The 21,023-nt window shown below is 45.2% G+C and overlaps 1 protein-coding gene across 2 annotated transcripts in view; it reads left to right on the top strand.

Annotated features, from left to right (window-relative positions):
- smg6 (SMG6 nonsense mediated mRNA decay factor) overlaps positions 1-21,023 on the top strand; it is a 305,342-nt gene that overhangs the window by 14,191 nt on the left and 270,128 nt on the right. Inside the window, exons 1-3 of one of the 2 annotated variants that reach the window (XM_052035247.1) lie at positions 3,525-3,539; positions 4,164-4,274; positions 8,198-8,419. In XM_052035247.1, coding sequence (XP_051891207.1) covers positions 4,194-4,274; positions 8,198-8,419 — 303 coding nt within the window. In that variant the 5' untranslated portion in view covers positions 3,525-3,539; positions 4,164-4,193. Of the gene's footprint in view, positions 1-3,524; positions 3,540-4,163; positions 4,275-8,197; positions 8,420-21,023 lie in introns of those variants that run through there. The other variant, XM_052035245.1, reaches the window with a different exon arrangement.

The raw sequence follows: 21,023 nt of genomic DNA, 5'->3' as shown, positions 1-21,023 counted from the left end.
GAAACGTTGACTGTTTATTTCCCTCCGTGGATGCTGCCTGACCTGCTGAGTTCCCCCAGCAGGTGCTTGCAGTTCTGGTCACCACACTACAGGAAGGATGTGGTTGTGCTGGAACGAGTGCAGAGGACGTTCACCTGGATGTTGCCTGGATGGGAAGACTTTAGTTATGGGGAGAGATTGGACAGGCTGGGCTTGTTTTCCCTGGAGCAAGGAGGCTGAGAGGTGTGTAGGTTATAAGAGGCATTGCTAGGGTAGGTAGTCAGAGTCTCTTGCCCACAGTAGGGGTATCAAAAACAGAAGGGATTTGAGGGTAAAGTATTTTTTACACAGAGAGTGGCATTGATTACAGGATTTGTAACAACTGTACTAGTTGTTGGTGAGACCACACTTGGTGGAGCACTGTGTGCAGTTCTGGTCACCCACCTATAGGAAGGACGTCATTAAGCTGGAGAGAGAGCAGAAAATATTCATGAGGATGTTACTGAGACTGGAGGGCTTGAGTTATGAGAGACTGGATAGGCTTGGGCAGTTTTCCTGGATCATAGGAGGCTGAGAGGTGATCTTGGATGTTTATAAAATCATGAGGGGCAGAGATATGGTGGATTTTTCCCAGGGTATGGGAGTCTAGGTTTAAGGTGAAAGGGGAAAGATTTAAGAGAGACCTGAGGGGCAGTTTTTCCACACACAGGGTGGTGGGTATATGGAGCGAGCTGGCAGAGGAAATGGTCAACTGCTTCCCCAATATCCCAACATTAACACTTCACCAAGTTGTCTCCAGTTACATGCACTTCTATTTTTGTTAATGGCATTTATTGTGGAACTGCCACCTGCCCTCTGGATGGGACAAGAATCACAAGCGCACCTCTCAGAGCTTCTCATCATACCCATCAACACTCACCCTGTTCATTAAATAGCCACACTCTCGTCATCTGTAGCGATCCCTTTTTCCCAGGGCAGGGGAGTCCAGGACCAGAAGGAGCAGGTTTAAGGTGAGACGGGAGAAATTTAAAGGAGACCTGAGGGGTCATTTTTTCACACTCGGTTGGTGAATGTCTGGAATGAGCTGCCAGAGGATGTTGTAGAGACAGATACAGTTACAACAGGTACTTGGATAGGAAAGGCATTGAGGAACACGGGCCTAATGCAGGCAAGTGGGGTTAGCATGTATGGACGTCACTGTGGGCATGGACGGGGTGGGCCAAAAGGGTTTGTTTCTGTGCTGTACGTTTCAATGGTCCCAAAGTGTGGGGAAGGGGTGTAGCCTGTGCTTGAGTAGATGATGGAAGTTGACAGCCCTGCAGATTAACTTGACAAAAAGATAACCAATAAACAAAGTAAGAGTAAAGTTTAAGTGAACCAGGAGAGGTCTGGCAGCTGAATTGTTAATTTAGTTTTAAACCTTGAATTTCTTCATGTTCAGTGATCTAGCTGGGTGGTGGAGCAGGATGGACTGTGTTTCCTGCTGCTGTTTCTGTCTGTATTCTTGCATTTACTGCACAGGGAAGTACTGTAATACATATCTCCTACTGGTAACTGTTTTACTTTAGTACATTGTGCTGGCCCAGGGACACTGAAATTTCCCTGGATGTCAGCAGTTGGAGGGTTAACAGCCAAGAGTAGTTGAAATGCACCCAGGAGAGTGGGTTGGTATGTAGCTATCTCATTGTTACCAAGTGTTGTCATCTGGGCAGCCACTGTGGGAGAGTTGAGAGCGGCAAGAATCCTGCTGTGGACTTAAATTGTGGGCCAGAATTTAACTTCTTACATTTACAATGAAATTTGCCACTTATTGACTGAGTGGTGAAATGGAGCACTTGACAGAGAGACGATAACTTTTCCATCTCATCTTCCTTTTCCCTTTATCCCCAGGGCTGCAGTCCATGCCTTTTGTCAAATGTTCGCTGAGCATTTCTAGGGCTAAAGTGTGGAGGAATCTGTTTTTGTGCTTGTGTGCCCTCTCAACGGATGGAGGCAGCATGGAGTTTGTGGGCTCCTTAAAGGGAGAGGGGATGCAGTTGTGGCCTGATTACTGATTCAGGTGGTCTCTCCACTATCGCTGCTCTGGATTGAAGCTGATGTGTTAGCCAGTTACTTAATCTGTGTGTTTAACCTGAGTCTGATAGGAAAAGAGGTAAGATTGTCAGTGGAATGTTCCTCAAGGAAGGGCACTGACAGTCTAGTCCCTGTTTCACGGTATGAATCCAGTTATCCAAGTCGGGATGAAACAGCAAAGTTGAATAAACTGAAGCTCCTAGCTCTTGTCTACATAGTCTCTCCCTCTGCCTGGTGGTACAGATGTGCTTGGCCACTGGTTTTTCCTCCTCCTTCCCCTTCCCTGAGAGATCAATTGACCTCGATGTTTCACCTTTCCATGTGAACACACTGTCCCAAGAGCTGAGTCCAGGATCATCTTATGTCTCTGCATCTTCCCACAGCTGCACTTTCATCAATATTTTCATTAATCGTGGGACAATACATTAGTGCCCAGGGGAGGGGATGCCTGCTAAACCTGCAGCAGATTCCACTCCAGAAGTGTGTACCTCATAGAGTGTCAATAGTGTTCCTAGTTGTTGGATACCGACACCTTTCTGACTGCACAGTGTTGTTTATCGACTGACACCTGGCCTGTTTGTTGCTGAGAAACAGGCCGTGTAACCCCACAGGCCAGGCCAGGCCAGGCCAGCATTTATACTCCACGTGGCTGCAGAAAAGATTCACGAGGATGTTGCTGGGACTGGAGGGCTGAGCTATAAGGTCCCAGCTGAGTTGCAGTGAGTTGTATGCTCACCTTTGGGTCAGATGTTTGTAGGGTCAGAGGACTTTGGTAGCAGGGTAGCAATGTAAAATCCTGGAATTGTGTCTGCGACCCACAAGAGCACTTGTCTGCCCCCCTGCAATTTCTACTAATGAAAAGCAGAGGACTGAGTAATCAGGCATTGCTGGAGGAAAGCTGAGATACACTGTTGTATCTAGAATTGCAGGGGTACATCCCAGATTGGTGAGCCTGTTGACAAAACTCTCTCGCATCTGCCCGAACACCGGGTCAACTATCCTCCTGGTTCTTCTTACTGAACTTTTTATTTAGGCCAACACATCTGCATGTTCCTGTTTAAAGATCTGGTAAAGAGGAGCAGGGAGGTTTCCCGCTGTGGTGGCCAACATTCCAGCCCAGGCTGACATTCCCAGAAACAGATTAACTATCCTTCCTCTCCCTGCTGCTTGTGGGATCATGCTGTGTACAGAATGGTGGGAGTCGTACCTTGTAGAAGTCATTGCACTTTTCTCTTCAAAGTATTCTGGGAATGGTGATCCTGTAACTATGAAGAATCTTCAGTTAATCAGAACTTTGGAAATGAGACCTTAAGCCTCAGCTTAACCTTCAAGTTTTTGAACAAGTGCTAGAGTTGGCGCAGAATCATTATGCCACTAGATGTCACTGGTTCACATGAGAATTGTGCTGTGGAAAGTATCTGAAGTGTTAATGAGGAGTCATTGTATTCCCAAAGGGATTACTGATTAAATTTCACATTTGAAATAGGGTAAGGAATTCAATCTCGTGGCACTGAAAGCTGCAATGCGTGGGTTTGGTGTTGAGTTGGTGCCAGGATATTGCAAGAAATGGAACAGATTTTGTGCATTTTTGTCGGAATTTTAATCTCTTTGGAGTTGGACCTCACCACCCTCACCTCGCGTGAGGTGTGTGGAGCTGTGTGTCTGCGGGCAGTTTTTTGCCTTGATACTGTAGTGACCCAAGGCATGTGAAATCTTAGCTTAGGGTTTGGACGTACAGCTAGCGAATACTTCTCTCCTCGTTAGGCAGCAGTTGTCAGTATTGTTTTCCGTGCACCCATGCTGATAAGGGCATTGAAAACGCTGAGCGCTTGCACACCTCATGAAACAGCCAGGGGCCGTGTCAGGGGTGCAAGAAGTCTGCTTTATTATATTTGTGTTGGGTCTGATAAATCTGAGCCCTGGTCCTCAGAGGGGTAAGCCAGTGGGGAAAAAATGTCCAGCGGTTTTATGAAAGTTGGATAATTTATGACTAATAGATTTCAGTGAAAATGAAGTAATTGTGGGAATGCATAGTAATTGGGTTCAGCTGAGCTTTGTCTGCGTTTTAAACTGGTTTCATCTTTGCTCTTTTTTTGTTTTTCTTTTAACAGAGGCGGAAGCTGGATGCTGTATACTATTACATGCGGAGTCTGGCTGCCAGTAATCCAATTCTTACAGCTAGAGAGAGTCTGATGAGCCTCTTCGAAGAAACCAAGAGGAAGGTCAGTCTGTCGCTCAGTGCAGGCAGCAAGCTGGCAGAGCTTTTCAGTGTGTGCGTGCGTGGGAGGGAGGGAGGGAGGAGGGAGAAAGCAAGTGAATGAGCTTGGCTTTTGCTGCTGTTTACTTAGTCATAAACAGACCTTGGTGGCAGTGCTGGAAGGCTCTGTGAGATCTTTGTGACTCGTTGAGAACAGAAAAACAAGTTGGACAGGCCGTGTGAAAATGACCATTCCTGCCTTCTGCACGATTATGATGGCAAGCTTGGCAAGTGGACAAACTTTGATCAAAGCCCTGCTCTTCTCTCAGAAAATAAACAGAATGAACTGTGCTTGAACACTATAGGGAGGTTGAAAAGGCTGCACTCAGTGCAAGTCAGAGTGCAGGATTACACGGGGATATGTTGCATATTTTTAAAATATGTACTTCTTGAAACTTAACCATAGCAAAAAGATGAAATCCAGAGTCTCCTGAATGCCTGGCAATATTATTCATGCTAGCTGAAGAGGGCTGGACTGGACGGTTGGACCCAGTCCCTGCTTCTCTGCATAAATTCTGTATAATTTGGGGTGACCATCTTCTGTAACTTCTCCACTACGTGCATTCTGATGTGTGACATGAATAGCATTTTTTACCCTAACAGTGAATAAGAAAGATAACTGGACCAGTTGGGCCAAAAACCCATGTGCTGTATGTATGGAACAGAAAAGCCAAGAAATCTCACCTCTTTTGGTTAGAATCACGTCACCATCAGGTACTCTCAGGGTAGGAACAGCAGAGGTTAGGCGTGGAATAAAGCTCCCTCTTCAGTGTCCTGTCAAACACTTCCCTCTTGCCTTAAACCCATGCCCTCTCTTTAAATTTCCCTCAGTTTTACAGAGTAGGACACTGACAGTATAACCTTTCCAGGTTGACTCCTGCACAAGCTTTGAGTTGTGCCATGTTATGTTGTGAAGATTTCATTCCCTTGGCCTGATCTCACAATCATTATTAGACGGTTCCTGAGGACCTATGCCCATGTCCCAGAGGATGGAAGCCCAAGGCTAGCCAGTGATTTCTGCTCACACTCTTTCCCTAGTCACTCTCCATTTTAAGTGTGAAGAACAGGGTGGGCAAAATGGGTTGAAATGAACAGAAGCCACAGACAGCATGTTGCACTGAGGAGCTACAAATACTCAGACTGACAAAAACCCTCATTCATGTGCAGCAGCCTGTGATCCCCAGTTTGGTTCCTGATTGCGTTTGGTTCAAATGTTTGAGTTGGTTTAGTGTTTGGGATTCACTGATGCCTGTAAGATCTCTGTTCATTCTCCTCTCCCATTTCTAAATGTTTGAGATTTCCGCAGAGAGCTGCTGCATCACAACTGAAGTTATTTGTGGTCCAGACCACTCCTTCGCCCTAGATCCAGAGCCATTGTGGCTGTTAGCCCCACTCACTGTCTTACCCATCTCCCTCTCTCAACCCGTTGGATCACACATTCATTGTTTACAGTCGAGACTGAATACCTGAAATTGGACTTCTCCTGCTTCCTGTGAGGCTGCATTGCCACAGATGGATTGGAGGGAATGCATTAACAGCGAATCTCTCTTCCTGCTTGCAGTCTCCTCTCTGGTTTCCAGGGGGAACAGCGGCAGGTGTGTGGAAGCGGCGTTAGTGTTTTGGGCTACTTGCTGGAGATTTACTTTGTTCTTCCTTGCACTACTGACAATCCTGGTGCAGATGGACTGCCCCACCGCACACCCTCTGCCTGTAGGCTTCATTGTGGTTGGGCACGCTGATTATGCTATCATGATGCACCATGCTTAAGCAGGTAGAGCTCACTGTTCTGGTCCTGTGCAGGAGACTGGAATCACTTTACTCTGCAGTGGAACGCAACTGCTTGTGTGCTTCAACTGTGTTGTAATGTACTTGCGAGCAGAGAATACCACCTGTGAGCTTGGGGGCAGTCAGGTGGTGGGCAGTTGTGTCATAGAGTCATACAGCATGGAAACAGGCTCTTCAGCCCAACCGGTCCATGCCGACTAAGATGCCCCATCCAAGCTAGTCCCATTTGCCAGCATTTGGCCCATAACCTGCTAAACCTTTCCAATCCATGTAGCTGTCCAACTATTAACGTATATGCTTTTGAGGTGAGAATGGGTGGGACAGATGACAGGCAGAGTTGCAGGGACATGATGGAATGGAGCAGGCAAAATAGGCAAAGCTGGTGGAGCATTGGGATGTGGTAGATTATAAACGTATGGCACTGGGTAGTTCTGGTGGAGCTGTGGGATTGTTGGGGTGGGGGTGAAACACAGTGGGGAGTCCTGGTGGAGGTGGCTGTGCTGGGAGGTTGAACTCTGGTAAATTAGGCAGAGTTCAGAGCTAGAAGTCAGAAATCTATCTTGTTGGTCACTCTAGGGTACAGATGGTGAATGTTAGGGTGATGTTTCCTACCTCTTTTATTAAAGATACTGGTTGATCTGACGTTCCTTAGTGAAACCGTGGTTCTTTAAAGCTTGTAGCTTGTGACACTGTTTAGAAGACTTTACATGAACAGGATTTTGTATATGAAAAGTCCTTGGGATGACATGAGTCAGTGCTGAGGGACGATCATTTCTATCACAGCTTATGATTGTGAATGTCGACCCTTTCATTTCATTCTTTCTTTCCTGAAAGAAGAAAAGACAAGACCTCTGTTTGCTTCTTTGAGAGAGTTCTGAATTTCTTTTCCCTTTGTACCTACCTCAAAGGTACAGTACGTGGTTGCGGTCAAATCTAACCTTTGTCCTTCCCTGTGCTTCTGTACTGTGTTTGCACAAGCAACTCTGACACCACCCCCCCCACCCCCCCAAATCGTCTCCAAGACAGAGGGAGGTGACCTGCACTCAATAGATTGGTTTTGTAATTCTTAATATCCATACTTAACATTGATTGGTAAACACAGCTTTGAGGGGCTGAATGTCTTTCTGTTCCAATAATGTCTGATTATCCAAGATGACACTCCAATCCCCAATCCCATCAACCTGGATTTCTGCCTCGAGGGAAATGAAATGGGCTTGAGGCAGCAAACGTAGAACACTACAGCACAGTACAGGCCCTTCAGCCCACAATGTTGTGCTGACATTTTATCCTGCTCTAAGATCTATCTAACCCTTCCCTCCCACATAGCCGTCCATTTTTCTATCATCCATGTGTCTAAGAGTTTCCTAAATGCCCCTAATGTATCTGCCTCCACCACCTCTGCCAGCAGTGTGTTCCATGCACCCACCACTCTGTGGTTTTTCAAAAAAAACTTCCCTCTGACATCCCCCTCCCCCATACCTTCCTCCAATCACCTTAAAATTATTCACCCTCATGTTAGACATTTTTGCCCTGGGAGAAAGTCTCTGGCTGTCCACTCGACCTATCATCTTGTACACCTCTATCAGGTCATGTCTCATCCTCCTCCACTGGGGTGAAAAGGCTAATTCAGTGTTTCTCTCAGACCCAGCACATTATCAGACTTGGGATGAGCTGAGCCAGTGCTGGATGAAGTCTCAGTCTCACTGAGCCCCTGATACAGTTACTGGTGCCCTAACGTAGTCTAGTTGATACAAAACTTCAGACTCACCAATGTGGTTAACTCTTAGCTGTTCTCTGAAGTAGCTCATCTGGTTAATAGGAGACCAGCTCAATTTCACTTTTGGTGCTCTGGGTGGATTTCTTGATGCAGAAATATAAAAATCCAAACAAAAAAGCAGTGGCATTCTCTGTGTGTCCCAGCATCAGCTCATTGTTTGAGAGATCTTCAGGTGTACAGATTGGATGGTCACTTGGAAGTAGGTCATTGACTGTGAAGCACTTTGGGGTATGCTAGGGTTAAGAAAACGACTTTGTTCTTGTGATTGTCAGCTTAGTTACTGTACCGAAGATTCCGGCTCCATCATGTATTTGTTTCTATTCCAGGCTGAGCAGGCAGAGTTCAAGAGGCACAAGGAATCTGATCAGAGCCCAGGCCCCAGAGTCAAGGGCAAAAAGCAGACTTTTCGGCAGGTTGGGGAAGATACCAGCAGGGTAGAGGTTTGGATCCACACCACCCATCTGCACTCCTCTCAGGGTAATGAATCGAACAAGGATGATGCAACTTCAGAGCAAGATGAAGATCTTGGGAATCTCTCTCCCAGTGATGTAAGTACATCGATAGCATCTGTGAATAATAGTTTTAGTGGTGGAATCTAAGTAATTCACTCTGTTCACTAATGTCAAGCAGGAAAGGAAAACTGCCTTCACCAGTCTGGCTTAGATGTGATCCCAGAGCCACAGTAATATGCACACCTCTTAATTGTCTCTAAAATGGTCCAGCAAGGCTTACACTTCAAGATCATGGATGCTTAAAACAAAGTTGTTTCGCAAAAGAACCAAATAGTAAACTAATTGTTATTTAGACAGGCACATGAACAGGCAGCAAATAGAAGGATATTGACCACATACAGGCAGATGGGATTATTTTGGATTGGCATCATGGTCAGCACAGACATCATGTGCTGAAGGGCCTATTCCTCTGCTGTAATGTTTTATGTCCCTTGAGGAAAAAAAGTTTTTATATATTGTGTGTTTAGTGTGTGGAATGCACTGCTAGGGGTAGTGGTGGAGGCAGATTCAATCTGGTGTTCAAAAGGGAGCTAGGTGGGTGGTGGGAAGAAGGTGGTGAGTATGCCCTCGCTTGACGGGCTGAATGGTGTTCTCCTGTGCTGTCACCTTTCTGTGATTCTGATCTTGCCGATATGCTTGCATGCCTGAAAAAATACCAAACCAATATGTATGGTGTCCTTGAACCACTTTGATCTGCAATTATTTTATTGGCTATGGCTATGAGGTTCCAGGACTTGGATTGCTCACTGGATTTTATGTCAGTCCAACATGTTCTGTAATTTTTATTCTGTGCCCCAATATTTTGGTTCACTTTCCATCCCCTCTTTCCTCCCTGATTACCTCACCCAGTTGAGTAATTGGACAGCAAGTGTTGGCAGGATATTCTGTTGAGTGTACTGTGCCAGCCTGTTATTGGATTTGCCCCATAGCAAACTAAATTTAGAGTCATAAAGTTATACAGCATGGAAACAGGCCCTTCAGCTCATCTCATCCATGCCGACCAAAGTTGCCTAATTGAGCTAGTCCCATTTGCCAGCGTTTGGCCCATATCCCTCAAACTTTTCCTATCCATGCACCTGTCCGAATCTCTCTTGAACTTTGTAATTGTACCTACTTTTACCACTTTCTTTGGCAGCTTGTTCCATATACCCACCACCCTCTGTGTGGGAAAAGTTGCCTCTCAGGTCCCTTTTTAAAAAAAAACAACTTTATTTACAGCACAGTAACAGGCCCTTCTGCCTAACTTAAACCCATGTTAACCTACCTGTGCGTCTTTAGAATGTGGGAGGAAACCGAAGCACCCGCAGGAAACCTACGCAGACACGGAGAACAGACCGGCGGGAACCAAACCCCGACTGCTGGCACTGTAATAGCGTTGCACTAATCGCTACACTACCGTGCCCCTTTAAATATTTCCCATCTCACCTTAAACCAGTGCTCTCCAGTTTTTGACTCCCCTATTCTGGGAAAAATTCTGACCATCCATCTTAACATTATTTTATACCTCTGAAAGGTCACCCCTCAGCCTCCTTCACTCCAGGGGGAACAGTCCCAGCCTGTCCAGTCTCTCCTTATGACTTGAGCCCTCCAGTCCTGGTAATGTCCTTGTGAATCTTTTCTGCACCCCAGCTTAATCACAGCTTTCCTATAGAATAGCGAGTGAACTTTAATTTCAGTTTGTTCTTTCCTGTTGTAGTGAAGCTGGTTAGTGACTGATTTTATTTCTCTTCAGAATGTTCAGTGCTGCCTGAGTACAATGAAATCTAAATCTTGACTAAGTGTAAATGGTTATTTCCCTTGCTCTTCTGAAAGTGTGCATGAGAATGTGGCTGCAGTGCAGTGTAACAGTTATAACATTGCACCTCATTGATAAGGAATGATCATTTATTTTGAATGCATCTCACACGTAACAGCAGTCATTTGATTCAGTTTGTTTCCCCTCTGCTGAAGGATTTCCACCTTTCCCACGCCTGTAAGATGTAAGAAAAGCAAACTTCAAACAAGCCAAATATTAAAACCAAATCCCAATAAAAGCAGAGCCCATGTCTGGCATCAATAGACTACTACATGTTGAAGTGTTTTGTACACGTAAATTTCTATTTTATTTTCTCCACTTGTGAGGCTGACATGCCTGCCTCAATCGAAGAATAAGAAACATATGAGACATTTCAATTTCACGTCTGCTCTGCAGAATGTCTGCACTTCTTTGCCCCTTCACCTTCAATCATTCAATTATTTATTAAGTAGTTGAAAAGGTTCAGTTTACATACTGTACAATTTGTGCCAGTATAAGATTCTATATTCTGTTTGGTGCTGCAATAGTGGAGCAACACAAGTATCACAGTGCTACTCTGAGTGCTGGGATTAAAGCAGGGTACACACTGGGGGGATGTGGGCTGTGAAAGCGAGCTGGCACTTATACAAGTATGTTCTCCAGACCGCAGAGATTTAGTTTGAGATGGCTTTTGATGGTGCTGGCATTAATGCTGCAGTTGCAAACTCGCAGATTGTTTCACAATCTCGAATTTTCTAATTTGGCATTCCCTCCCCACTGTTGGTGTACTACAGCAGTAGAGCTGCTGCTTCATAGCTCCAGACATTCAGCTTCGCTTCTGATCTCCGGTGCTGTCTGGGTGGAGTTTGCAGTATCATCAACCTGATAGAACAATGTAAAATTATGAGAGGCTTAGATATGGTAGGTGGTCAGAGTCTTTTACCCTGGGTGGAAGTGTCAAATACTAGAGGGCGTAGGTTTAAGGTGAGAGGGAGAAGTTTAGAGGAGATTTATGAGGCAGGTTTTTTTTAACAGAGAGTGGTGGGCGCCTGGAACTCACTGCCAGGGGATGTGGTGGAAGCAGACATGATAGCAACATTAGAGAAGCATTTAGACAGATACACGAACAAGTAGGAACTCTTGTTCCCATTTCATCCAACATCCGAAAGGCGTGTTGATTAGTAGGATAATTTAATAGGGTAGTGGGGGAATTGGAGGGAGTTGATGGACGTGAGAGGGAACAAGCTATTGTGAAATAAGGGGTGGGATGGGATTATTCTGAGACCCAGCAGAGACTTTTGTTTTAAGGAATTAGGAAATATTCCCAGAAGTCAAGGACATGCAAGCAGACAACTGTTGTGGAACTGGGCAGCAGAGCTGCAGCATGGGTGTATGTAAAGAGGACTTGCCTCCGTGGATTCGGTTCTATTTTGTGTATGGATTTCTCCTTGCTCCTGTCCTATTCCTACCAGAGGCTTTGTAGTGTCAGTGAAATTGTTGCTTATTTCCATTAAGGGTGCAACTATCAGGCTGCATGATAGTTCTTCAATAACTATTATACACTTAAAATATTTTAATATATGCACTTCGGATATCAGTTTACACACCTTGGTGAAGGTAACTGTATTATGTCAGTAGCTGCAGGTTTTGATCAGAGAGTTCACTGGTGATGCCAACCTGCCGCTTCTCTTTGTGAAGTGCCGTTCTTTGGAATTAACAATATCCTCTATAAAAAAAAAACGCATATTTTGAATAAAAATCTGTACATGTTCTGTATGGCCCTTGGTCTGCAGCAGACATCTCTCCATCAACTTACAGCATGCAGTTGGAGGTGAAACAGAAAATCATTAAAACTGTTGATGCTGGAAATCTGAAATAGAAACAGGAAATGCTGGAAAAACTCAGCTGGTCAGGCAGCATCTGTGGCAAGAGAAACACTCAGCAACCCTTTGCCAGAACTGGTATGTCAACCTTCTGATGGAGGGTCTCTGACTCAAAGCTTCAACTCTGTTTCTCTTTCCATGGACGCTGCCTGACCTCAGTGTTTGCAGCATTTTCTGATTTTGTTTTAGTTGGAGCTGGGGTTGTCTGCTGAAGACTGCAGAGTGTTCAGTTCGACTTGTTGCACCCCAGCCTTGCTGACATGCAACAGAACGTGGACAACTTCTCCTGGGTTAATATGTGGCAGGTAATGCAGGAGTCACCATTGATCAGAACTCAATGGGGTCAACAGGATAAATACCGTGGCTACAAGATCAGGTCAGAGGCTGGGTATCCTGTGATAGACTAACTCACCTCCCGACACCCAAAAGCTTTTCCATAATCTGCAAGGTACATGTCAGGATTGTGAAAGAATTCTTTCCACTTGCCTGGATGAGTGCAACTCTAACAGCTCTCAATAAGCTTGTCACAAAGCTCGGGTAGTGACACCCACATCCCGTGAACAATGTCATTGAGTATCTGGATCCAGGCCCTCCAATGTGAAGGTGCAATAAGCACTCCATGGTTGATTCTTTACCAGTTTTGTTCTAGTTAGTTTGTAACTCTTTGCTCTTGCAGGGTACGAGAGATACCCAAGATGAGAGTGACCGCATGTTTTTTTTGAGGTATATATCAGCTCTGTTCTTGGAATAATTTGCAGTGTGTTCCATTTATATTTAATGAGCAGAAGCGGTCTTGGCGATGTTCTGAAGATGCACGCTTGCTCGAGACCAGCAACTGGTGTCTGAAAGCAAACAGCAAAGTCTATTTCTGGACATTGCACAATGCTGCAGACCTTGTGAGCTGCGTGACTGCTTACTCGCTTGGTTATTCAGACCTGCTGCGGTGTACGATCACTCGCTTCGACTGCAGAAACACTGATGTGTCGCTGACTATCATTGTCACTGAATGTGGGTAGCTGACCTGCAGAGGATTCTCCCAGTAGCATTGTTCAGCTGGTTAGTTAAAGTGCTGTTACATATTCAGCAATCTTTCCCAAATGAATGTTCCATCATTAAAAGTGTTATCATTGATCAGATGGGTACATAAGACACTGTCCTTGCCATGCAGTGGTGCCAGTCCTACACATGGAGTCACTGTTCTTCTCCAGGGTTGCCCATGATCACAACAGCAGGTCAAGCCTGGAGCACTTCTGTGTTCCTTTCATTGAAAAGGGCCTGCGGGCTGATTGTGGAGAGGATAAAGGAAACGTGAACAATTGGGGGATCCTGCCCATTGCAGAAGGATAAATACCACAGACCCTCAGAGCAGGTGGTTGACAGAAATGATCTCCACGTTATTGATGGGTCTGGATGGTTTCTGTATCGAATAACAAATATGAGTGAGGTTTACAGGCTGGGATCCGGTCATGGGTTTCAGTGAAGGGTGAGCAGGAAAAGGTACCTGAAATGTTCCTTGTGGAGTGCAGGACTGGGCTTGGGGATTGAGGGTGAAGTGAGAGGGGGAATGGATTTGTGTGCAAATTACGCTGGAATCTGGTTGAGGGGGTGGGGGGATGTATAATGCAGAGTGAGTGATTTACTGATGGAGTCTGAGGGCTTCATGGGTATACGCAGAGTAACAGGCTGGAATCTGGTTGAGGAGTTTGGAGGGCAGGGTTTCATGTGCGGACTGAGTGAGTTGCAGGCTGGAATCTGGTTGAGGGGATTAGGAGGGTTATGCACAGGGTGACTGTGTGAGTTATATGCTGGCATCTAATTGAGAACAGCGTCTGATGGTTATCTGATCAATGACCGTTTTCTGAACTCTGGAAGATAACTGGCTAGAAATGGGCTGCAGCTTTTGGTTTTAATATATGGCATACTGTTTATGTTTTATGTGGAGATTGCAATCAGTTTTTGGCTCCTTTCCTTGGCAGGAATAGTGGTCAGGGCTGTTGCCGACTATCTCGGGGAGGTCTGTTTTTGTGATGTTCACTTGGTAGGTTTAACCTATTGAATGATCCTGCCTCACTTTGCTGTGTCCTGTGAATGCCCTCTGACTTGGCTGAGTCTCAGTAGTCCCATGCACTGGTTCCCCAGTAGCAACTTGCCAGAGTGGCCATTCTGGGTGTGCACCATGGTGATGTGTCAGAGAGCTCTTGGAACATGGGGGACAACACATGCGCATGTCCATGTGCTGCCCAACAGATGCTGGAAAACAGACTCATTTTCTTCTTATCATTTCAACGATTCTGAGACCACCCACCATCTTTACTGGGTGAGGTTGAACCTAGACTGAACTGGGATCTGTGTTCCATTTGGCACTGCTTCACAGGTGACAGCAATCGAAAGTTGGAGAAACTGTCGCGGTAATAGTAACTACTTCTTAACCAGCACCACCACATGGGAGATAACCATGGGGCTGTAAACAGTGAAGCTGGGTTTCACATTGCCCCACTGCCTGAACAGAAAGTTCTACCTCTTCAGATGCAATATAGACGTGCTCCAAGATTTCAGTTTATAATATAATCCCGAGACCAGTGTTATGGGGTATTTAGTAGAGGTGGTGAAGTAAGTAAACTACTTCCAGTGACAGGCTCGGCAAAGAGGATGCAAGTTGAAGATTACTGGCAAAAGGACCAGAGCAGAGAAGATAATTCTTTAATGCAGGGGTTGTGATCTGGATCATTCTGTCTGACCAGGGACCTATATAGCTGCAACAATACCTCTTGGCTCCTAAATTCAATTCCCTGATTGATGAAGGACGATACACCATATGCCTTCTTAACCACAGAGTCAACCTGCACAGCCGCTTTGAGCGTCCTATGGACTCGGACCCCAAGATCCCTCTGATCCTCCACACTGCCAAGTGTCCTACCATTAACACTATATTCTGCCATCATATTTGACCTACCAAAATGAACCACTTCACACTTATCTGGGTTGAACTGCATCTGCCACTTCTCAGCCCAACTCTGCATCCTATCTATGCCCCTCTGTAACCTCTGACAGCCCTCCAAACTATCCACAACACCCCCAACCTTTGTGTCATCTGCAAACTTACTAACCCACCCCTCCACTTCCTCATCCAGGTCGTTTATAAAAATCACAAAGAGCAAGGGTCCCAGTACAGACACCTGAGGTACATCACTGGTCACTGACCTCCACGCAGAATATGACCCTTCAACAACCACTCTTTGCCTTCTGTGGGCCAGCCAGTTCTGGATCCACACTGCAATGTCCCCTTGGATCCCATGCCTCCTTACTTTCTCAATAAGCCTTGCATGGGGTACCTTATCAAATGCCTTGCTGAAATCCATATACACTACATCTACTTCTCTCCCTTCGTCGATGTGTTTAGTCACATCCTCAAAAAATTCAATCAGGCTGGTAAGGCAGGACCTGCCCTTGACAAAGCCATGCTGACTATTCCTAATCATTATTATACCTCTCCAAATGTTCATAAATCCTGCCTCTCAGGATCTTCTCCATCAGCTTACCAACCACTGAGGTAAGACTCACTGGTCTATAATTCCCTGGGCTATCCCTACTCCCTTTCTTGAATAAGGGAACAACATCCACAACCCTCCAATCTTCTGGAACCTCTCCCGTCTCCATCGACGACGCAAAGATCATCGTCAGAGGCTCCACAATCTCTTCCCTTGCCTCCCACAGCAGCCTGGGATACATCTCATCCGGTCCCGGCAACTTATCCAACTTGATGCTTTCCAAAGGTTTCAGCACCTCCTCTTTCCTAATATCTACATGCTCAAGCTTTTCAGCCTGCTGCAAGTCCCCACTACAATCCCCCAGATCTTTTTCCTTAGTGAATACTGACGTAAAGTATTCATTAAGTACCTCCGCTATTTCTTCCGGATCCATACACACTTTCCCACCGTTGCACTTGATAGGCCCTATTCTTTCACATCTTATCCTCTTGCTCTTCACATACTTGTAGAATGCCTTGGGGTTTTCCTTAATCCTGCCCGCCAAGGCCTTCTCATGGCCCCTTCTGGCTCTCCTAATCTCCTCCTTAAGCTCCTTCCTATTAGCCTTATACTCTTCCAGATCTCTAACATTACCTAGCTCTCTGTACCTTTTGTAAGCTTTTCTATTCCTTTTGACTAGATTTATTATAGCCTTTGTACACCACCGTTCCTGTATCCTCTCGCGACTCCCCTGTCTCATTGGAACATGCCTATGCAGAACTCCACACAAATATCCCCGGAATATTTGCCACATATCTTCTGTACTTTTCCCTGAGAACATCTGTTCCCAATTTAATCTTCCAATTTCCTGCCTGAGAGCCTCATAATTCCCTTTACTCCAAGTAAACGCCTTTCTAGTCTGTCTGTTCCTATCTTTCTCCAGTGCTAACGTAAAGGAGATAGAATTATGATCACTATCACCAAAATGTTCACCCACTGAGAGATATGACACCTGACCAGGTTCATTTTCCAATACCAAATCAAGCACAGCCTCTTCTGTTGTAGGCCTATCTACACATTGTGTCAAGAATCCTTCCTGAACACACTTAACAAACTCCACCCCATCTAAACCCCTCACTGTCTGGAGCTGCTAATCGATGTTTGGGAAATTAAAATCCCTCATCACAACAACTCTGTTATTCTCACACCTTTCTAGGATCTGCTTCCCTATCTGCTCCTCAATATCCCTGTTGCTATTGGGTGGCCTATAAAAAACACCCAGTAAAGATATTGACCCCTTCCTGTTCCTAACCTTCACCCACAGAGACTCCGTAGACAGTCCCTCCACGATGTCCACCTTTTCCGCAGCCGTGACACTATCTCTGATCAACAGTGCCACTCCCCCACCTCTTTTGCCTCCCTCCCTGTCCTTTCTGAAACATCTAAAACCCAGCACTTGAAGCAACCATTCTAGTCCCTGAGCCATCCAAGTCTCCGTAATGGCCACCACGTCATAGCTCCAAGTATTGATCCAAGCTCTAAGCTCATCTGCCTTGTTCACAATGCTCCTTGCGTTAAAATAGACACACCTCAAGCCTGTCTGAACACGTCCCTTCTCTATCATCTGCCTATCGTACCTACTACTAGCTTTCTCTATTTGAGAGCCAAACACCTCTTCCCCAGTCTCTCCGGTTCGGATCCCACCCCCCAACAATTCTAGTTTAAACTCTCCCCAGCAGCCTTAGCAAACCTCCCCGCCAGGATATTGGTCCTACTGGGATTCAAGTGCAACCCGTCCTCTTTGAACAGGTCATACCTGCCCCAAAAAAGGTCCCAATGATCCAGAAATCTGAATCCCTGCTCCTTACTCCAATCCCTCAGCCATGCATTTAACCTCCTCCTCATTCTGTTCCTATGCCCACTGTCGCTTAACATAGGCAGTAATCCAGAAATTACTACCTTTGAGGTCCTGCTTCTCAACTTACTTCCTAATTCTCTATAGTCTTTTCTTCAGGACCTCATTCCTTTCCCTACCTATGTCGCTGGCACCAATACGTACCACGACCTCTGGCTGTTCTCCCTCCCCCTTCAGGATATCTTGGACGCGATCTGAAACATCCCGGACCCTGGCACCTGGGAGGCAAACTACCTTCCCTGGTCAGACCCCACTTAGAGTACTGTGCTCAGTTCTGGTCACCTCACTACAGGAAGGATGTGGAAGCCATAGAAAGGGTACAGAGGAGATCTACAAGGATGCTGCCTGGAATGCAGAGCATGCCTTATGAAAGCAGGTTGAGGGAACTCGGCCTTTTCTCCTTGGAGAGACGGAGGATGAGGAGGGACCTGATAGAGGTATATAAGATGATGAGAGGTATTGATTGGGTAGATAATCAGAGGCTTTTCCCCAGGGCTGAATTGGTGGCCACAAGAGAACATAGGTTTAAGGTGCTGGGGAGTAGATATAGAGGAGATGTCAGGGGTAATTTTTTTACTCAGAGAGTGGTGAGTGCGTGGAATGCGCTGCCGGAAATGGTTGTGGAGGCTGATACAATAGGGACTTTCAAGAGACTGTTAGATTGGTATATGGAGCTGAGAAAATAGGTAAGCCTAGTAATTTCTAGGATAGGGACATGTTTGGCACAGCTTTGTGGGCTGAAGGGCCTGAATTTTGCTGTAGTTTTTCTTGTGTTCTATGAAATAGTGAACACAGGTTCAATAATGAATTTCAAAAGAGAATTGGATAAAAATCTTGAAGAAAATTTAGAGTTGGGCTAATTCAATGGGTCTTTCGTAGAGGTGGCACCAGCACGATGGGCAGAGTGGTCTCCTGCTGACAGTTATGAATTGTGGCATTTATTTATTTTATAAATATAATTATGACCTGCTGTTCTTTCTGTGATCAACAGATGGGGCTGTGCTAACTGATTCTGCACTGGGAGCAGTATAGTCTGAGTGAGCTGTAGTTAGGTGTGTTTTGGAGCAATGAAGGTAGGCTGCTGTGTGCTGAGAAGAAAATGCCATCCATGTTTAAAAATCAAATGTTTTTCTGGTCAGTAGATCAGTTTTTTTTAATATCAGTCAGTTACAGACTAACATCTTCACAGTGTACTTCAAATCAGGGAGCAATATGGATTCACCTAGACAATGATTTGCTTCAGTGCATAAGCAGTGAGATGTGGGATGCTATATTTTGCTTTGAATGTACTGTTATATCTATTCCAGTAAGAGTGATGAACTAATTTCAAGATGACTACTTCTACCTCCATTTCATTGGCTGACTCTCTCCCAGACTTTGCTCATCTTCTGGAACTATTTCTTGTTTCTTGCCTTGTTTCTTCTGGACTCAGCCATTCTACATCACTCCTGGCTGTCTTCCTATCTTCCCTTATATGTAAACTTGGCATCATCCAAAACACAAAAGTGCTGAAAATACTCAGCAGAGAAAGCAGCATTTGTGGAGAGAGAAACAGCTGGTATTTCAGGTCAATGACTTCCAACAGAATCATCCAAGACCAGGTAGATCCTCATTCCTCCAGGGACCCAGTGCTTACTGACCCTCAGTAGCTCCTTATTAAGCACTGCCTTGATATTAAAATTCTCATCCTCCATTCCACGTTGCTCTTGATCACCTTCTGCTCCTACAGGCTGCCCTCATCACCGTGCTGTTCCAGTTCTGGCTTCGCGCATCCTGCTTTTTGCTGCTCAATACATGACGCTGCCTCAGCCACACATTCTGGAATATCCCACCCAAAGCTGTTTACCTCTATTTCTGTTGAGTGCTCCTGAAAACCACCTTTTCTTCACCTGTCTTAAAATCTGCTCTCCTGCCTCAGTGTCTGACGACGTCTAATACTCCTGTGATGCCCCTCAAGAGTCTTACCTATGTTAAAGATGTCAATGTTGGGTAAAGTGGACTTGGGCAACATTCATAATGAAAAGAAAACTGCAGTTACTGGAAGTCTGAAGTAAAAAAGGAAGTGCTGCAAATCCTCAGCAGGTCAGGTAGTATCTGTGGAAAGGGAAACAGTTATGATCATAGGTCTAACGAAGGATCTCTGACTTGAAATGTTAGTTCTGATTCCCCTTCTACAAAAGCTGCCTGACATACTGGGTGTTTCCAGCATCCACTGCTTTCACTTTAGGAAATGTTCATCCTGTCACATAAATGCCAAATCCAGGCTCTTTCCTCCACCCATCTCTGGCGAGCCTTTTTGCAGTGATTTGGTTTTCCTGGAAGTTTGTTCAGATTGCCATGTGCATTGGGATCAAAAATGTTTTACATTGCCGCCAGCCTGTGAATTACCTCATGGGTTTGATACAGGGTTTTGTATTTGTACTGAGCAGTGGCTGCCAAAGCCTGGGTAAGAAATCTTTCCAGTCAGTATAAAGTTGAGTGTCTGATGCATCTGTTATCTACACCCCTGATGAATGGAGAGAATTTCACACGACTGTATTCAGCATCACCACCAAGGTGTGTATGCAGTTTGACAGGCTAGCTGCTGTTAGAACTTCTCAGATGTAACTTGAGAGGTATTGGGATCTCATTCAAACGATGTGGAAGCTGGGGGATTTTTGTGGGTATGCGTGGACCGATAGGGAGGGCTGGGCTTCTCTGCATTCCTTATGTCTAAATGCATTTCACAGTTGGAACGTGAATCTTAGTACTCTACATGGGGGAAAAATAGTAGGGTTGAAGTAATTGAAAGCAAAATAAGGTGTGGAGGCTTTTTTTGAGAATTGGCAAGATGGAGTGGGGGTGGGGTCAGCGGGGAGATCAGGATTAATTGAGTAATTGGCTGAGTTTGGAGTTTATTGGTTGATAAGAGCAGGTTAGGTTCTGAGGGAGAAACGAGAGTAGTTGAGCTATTTCTACACTAATTTACTTTATTATCCATTCCAGAAAATCTTTGCTGTGTAGTTGACATCTTGGTTACTCATTCCCAGGGTTAACAATGTTTTAATGTTCAATAACGTCTAATTTGATTTGCAGCTGGCACATTAAAGAGGGTGGTGGCTGGTGTATAGGATTTTCAAGTGAGGATTGCACTGGGTTTGTCATGCGCTGGTACCCACTGCCAGATCAGTTACTTGATCATGTGCCCATTGGAGAGGAGTTCAAAGTTGAAGCTATTTTCCTTTGGGCCCACTCCAGGATTTGACAGGAGTGTTTTTGGAGTTTTGCAGGTTTCTGTGTTAAGTGATGAAGCATTGTGTTTGACATCAACGGCCTTTTTTTTTAAAGTTTAGATGCCAAATAATGACATAAGAGAAGCCGGTGTAGACCACTAACTCCTAACCCCAAATCCCTTAATTGAATTGGTTTATTATTGTCACATGTACTGAGGTACAGTGAAAAATTTGTCTTGCATACTGTTCATGCAGATCAATTCATTACACAGTGCATTGAGGTAGTACAAGGGAAGACATAGAATGCAGAGTAAAGTGTCACAGTTACTGAGAAAGTGCAGGCAGACAATAAAGTGCAAGGGCATAACAAGGTAGATTATGAGGTCAAG

This window comes from Pristis pectinata, chromosome 21 (assembly GCF_009764475.1).
Source record: "Pristis pectinata isolate sPriPec2 chromosome 21, sPriPec2.1.pri, whole genome shotgun sequence".
Classification (NCBI taxonomy): Eukaryota; Metazoa; Chordata; class Chondrichthyes; order Rhinopristiformes; family Pristidae; genus Pristis; species Pristis pectinata.
This window is presented reverse-complemented; position numbering and strand designations above follow the sequence as displayed.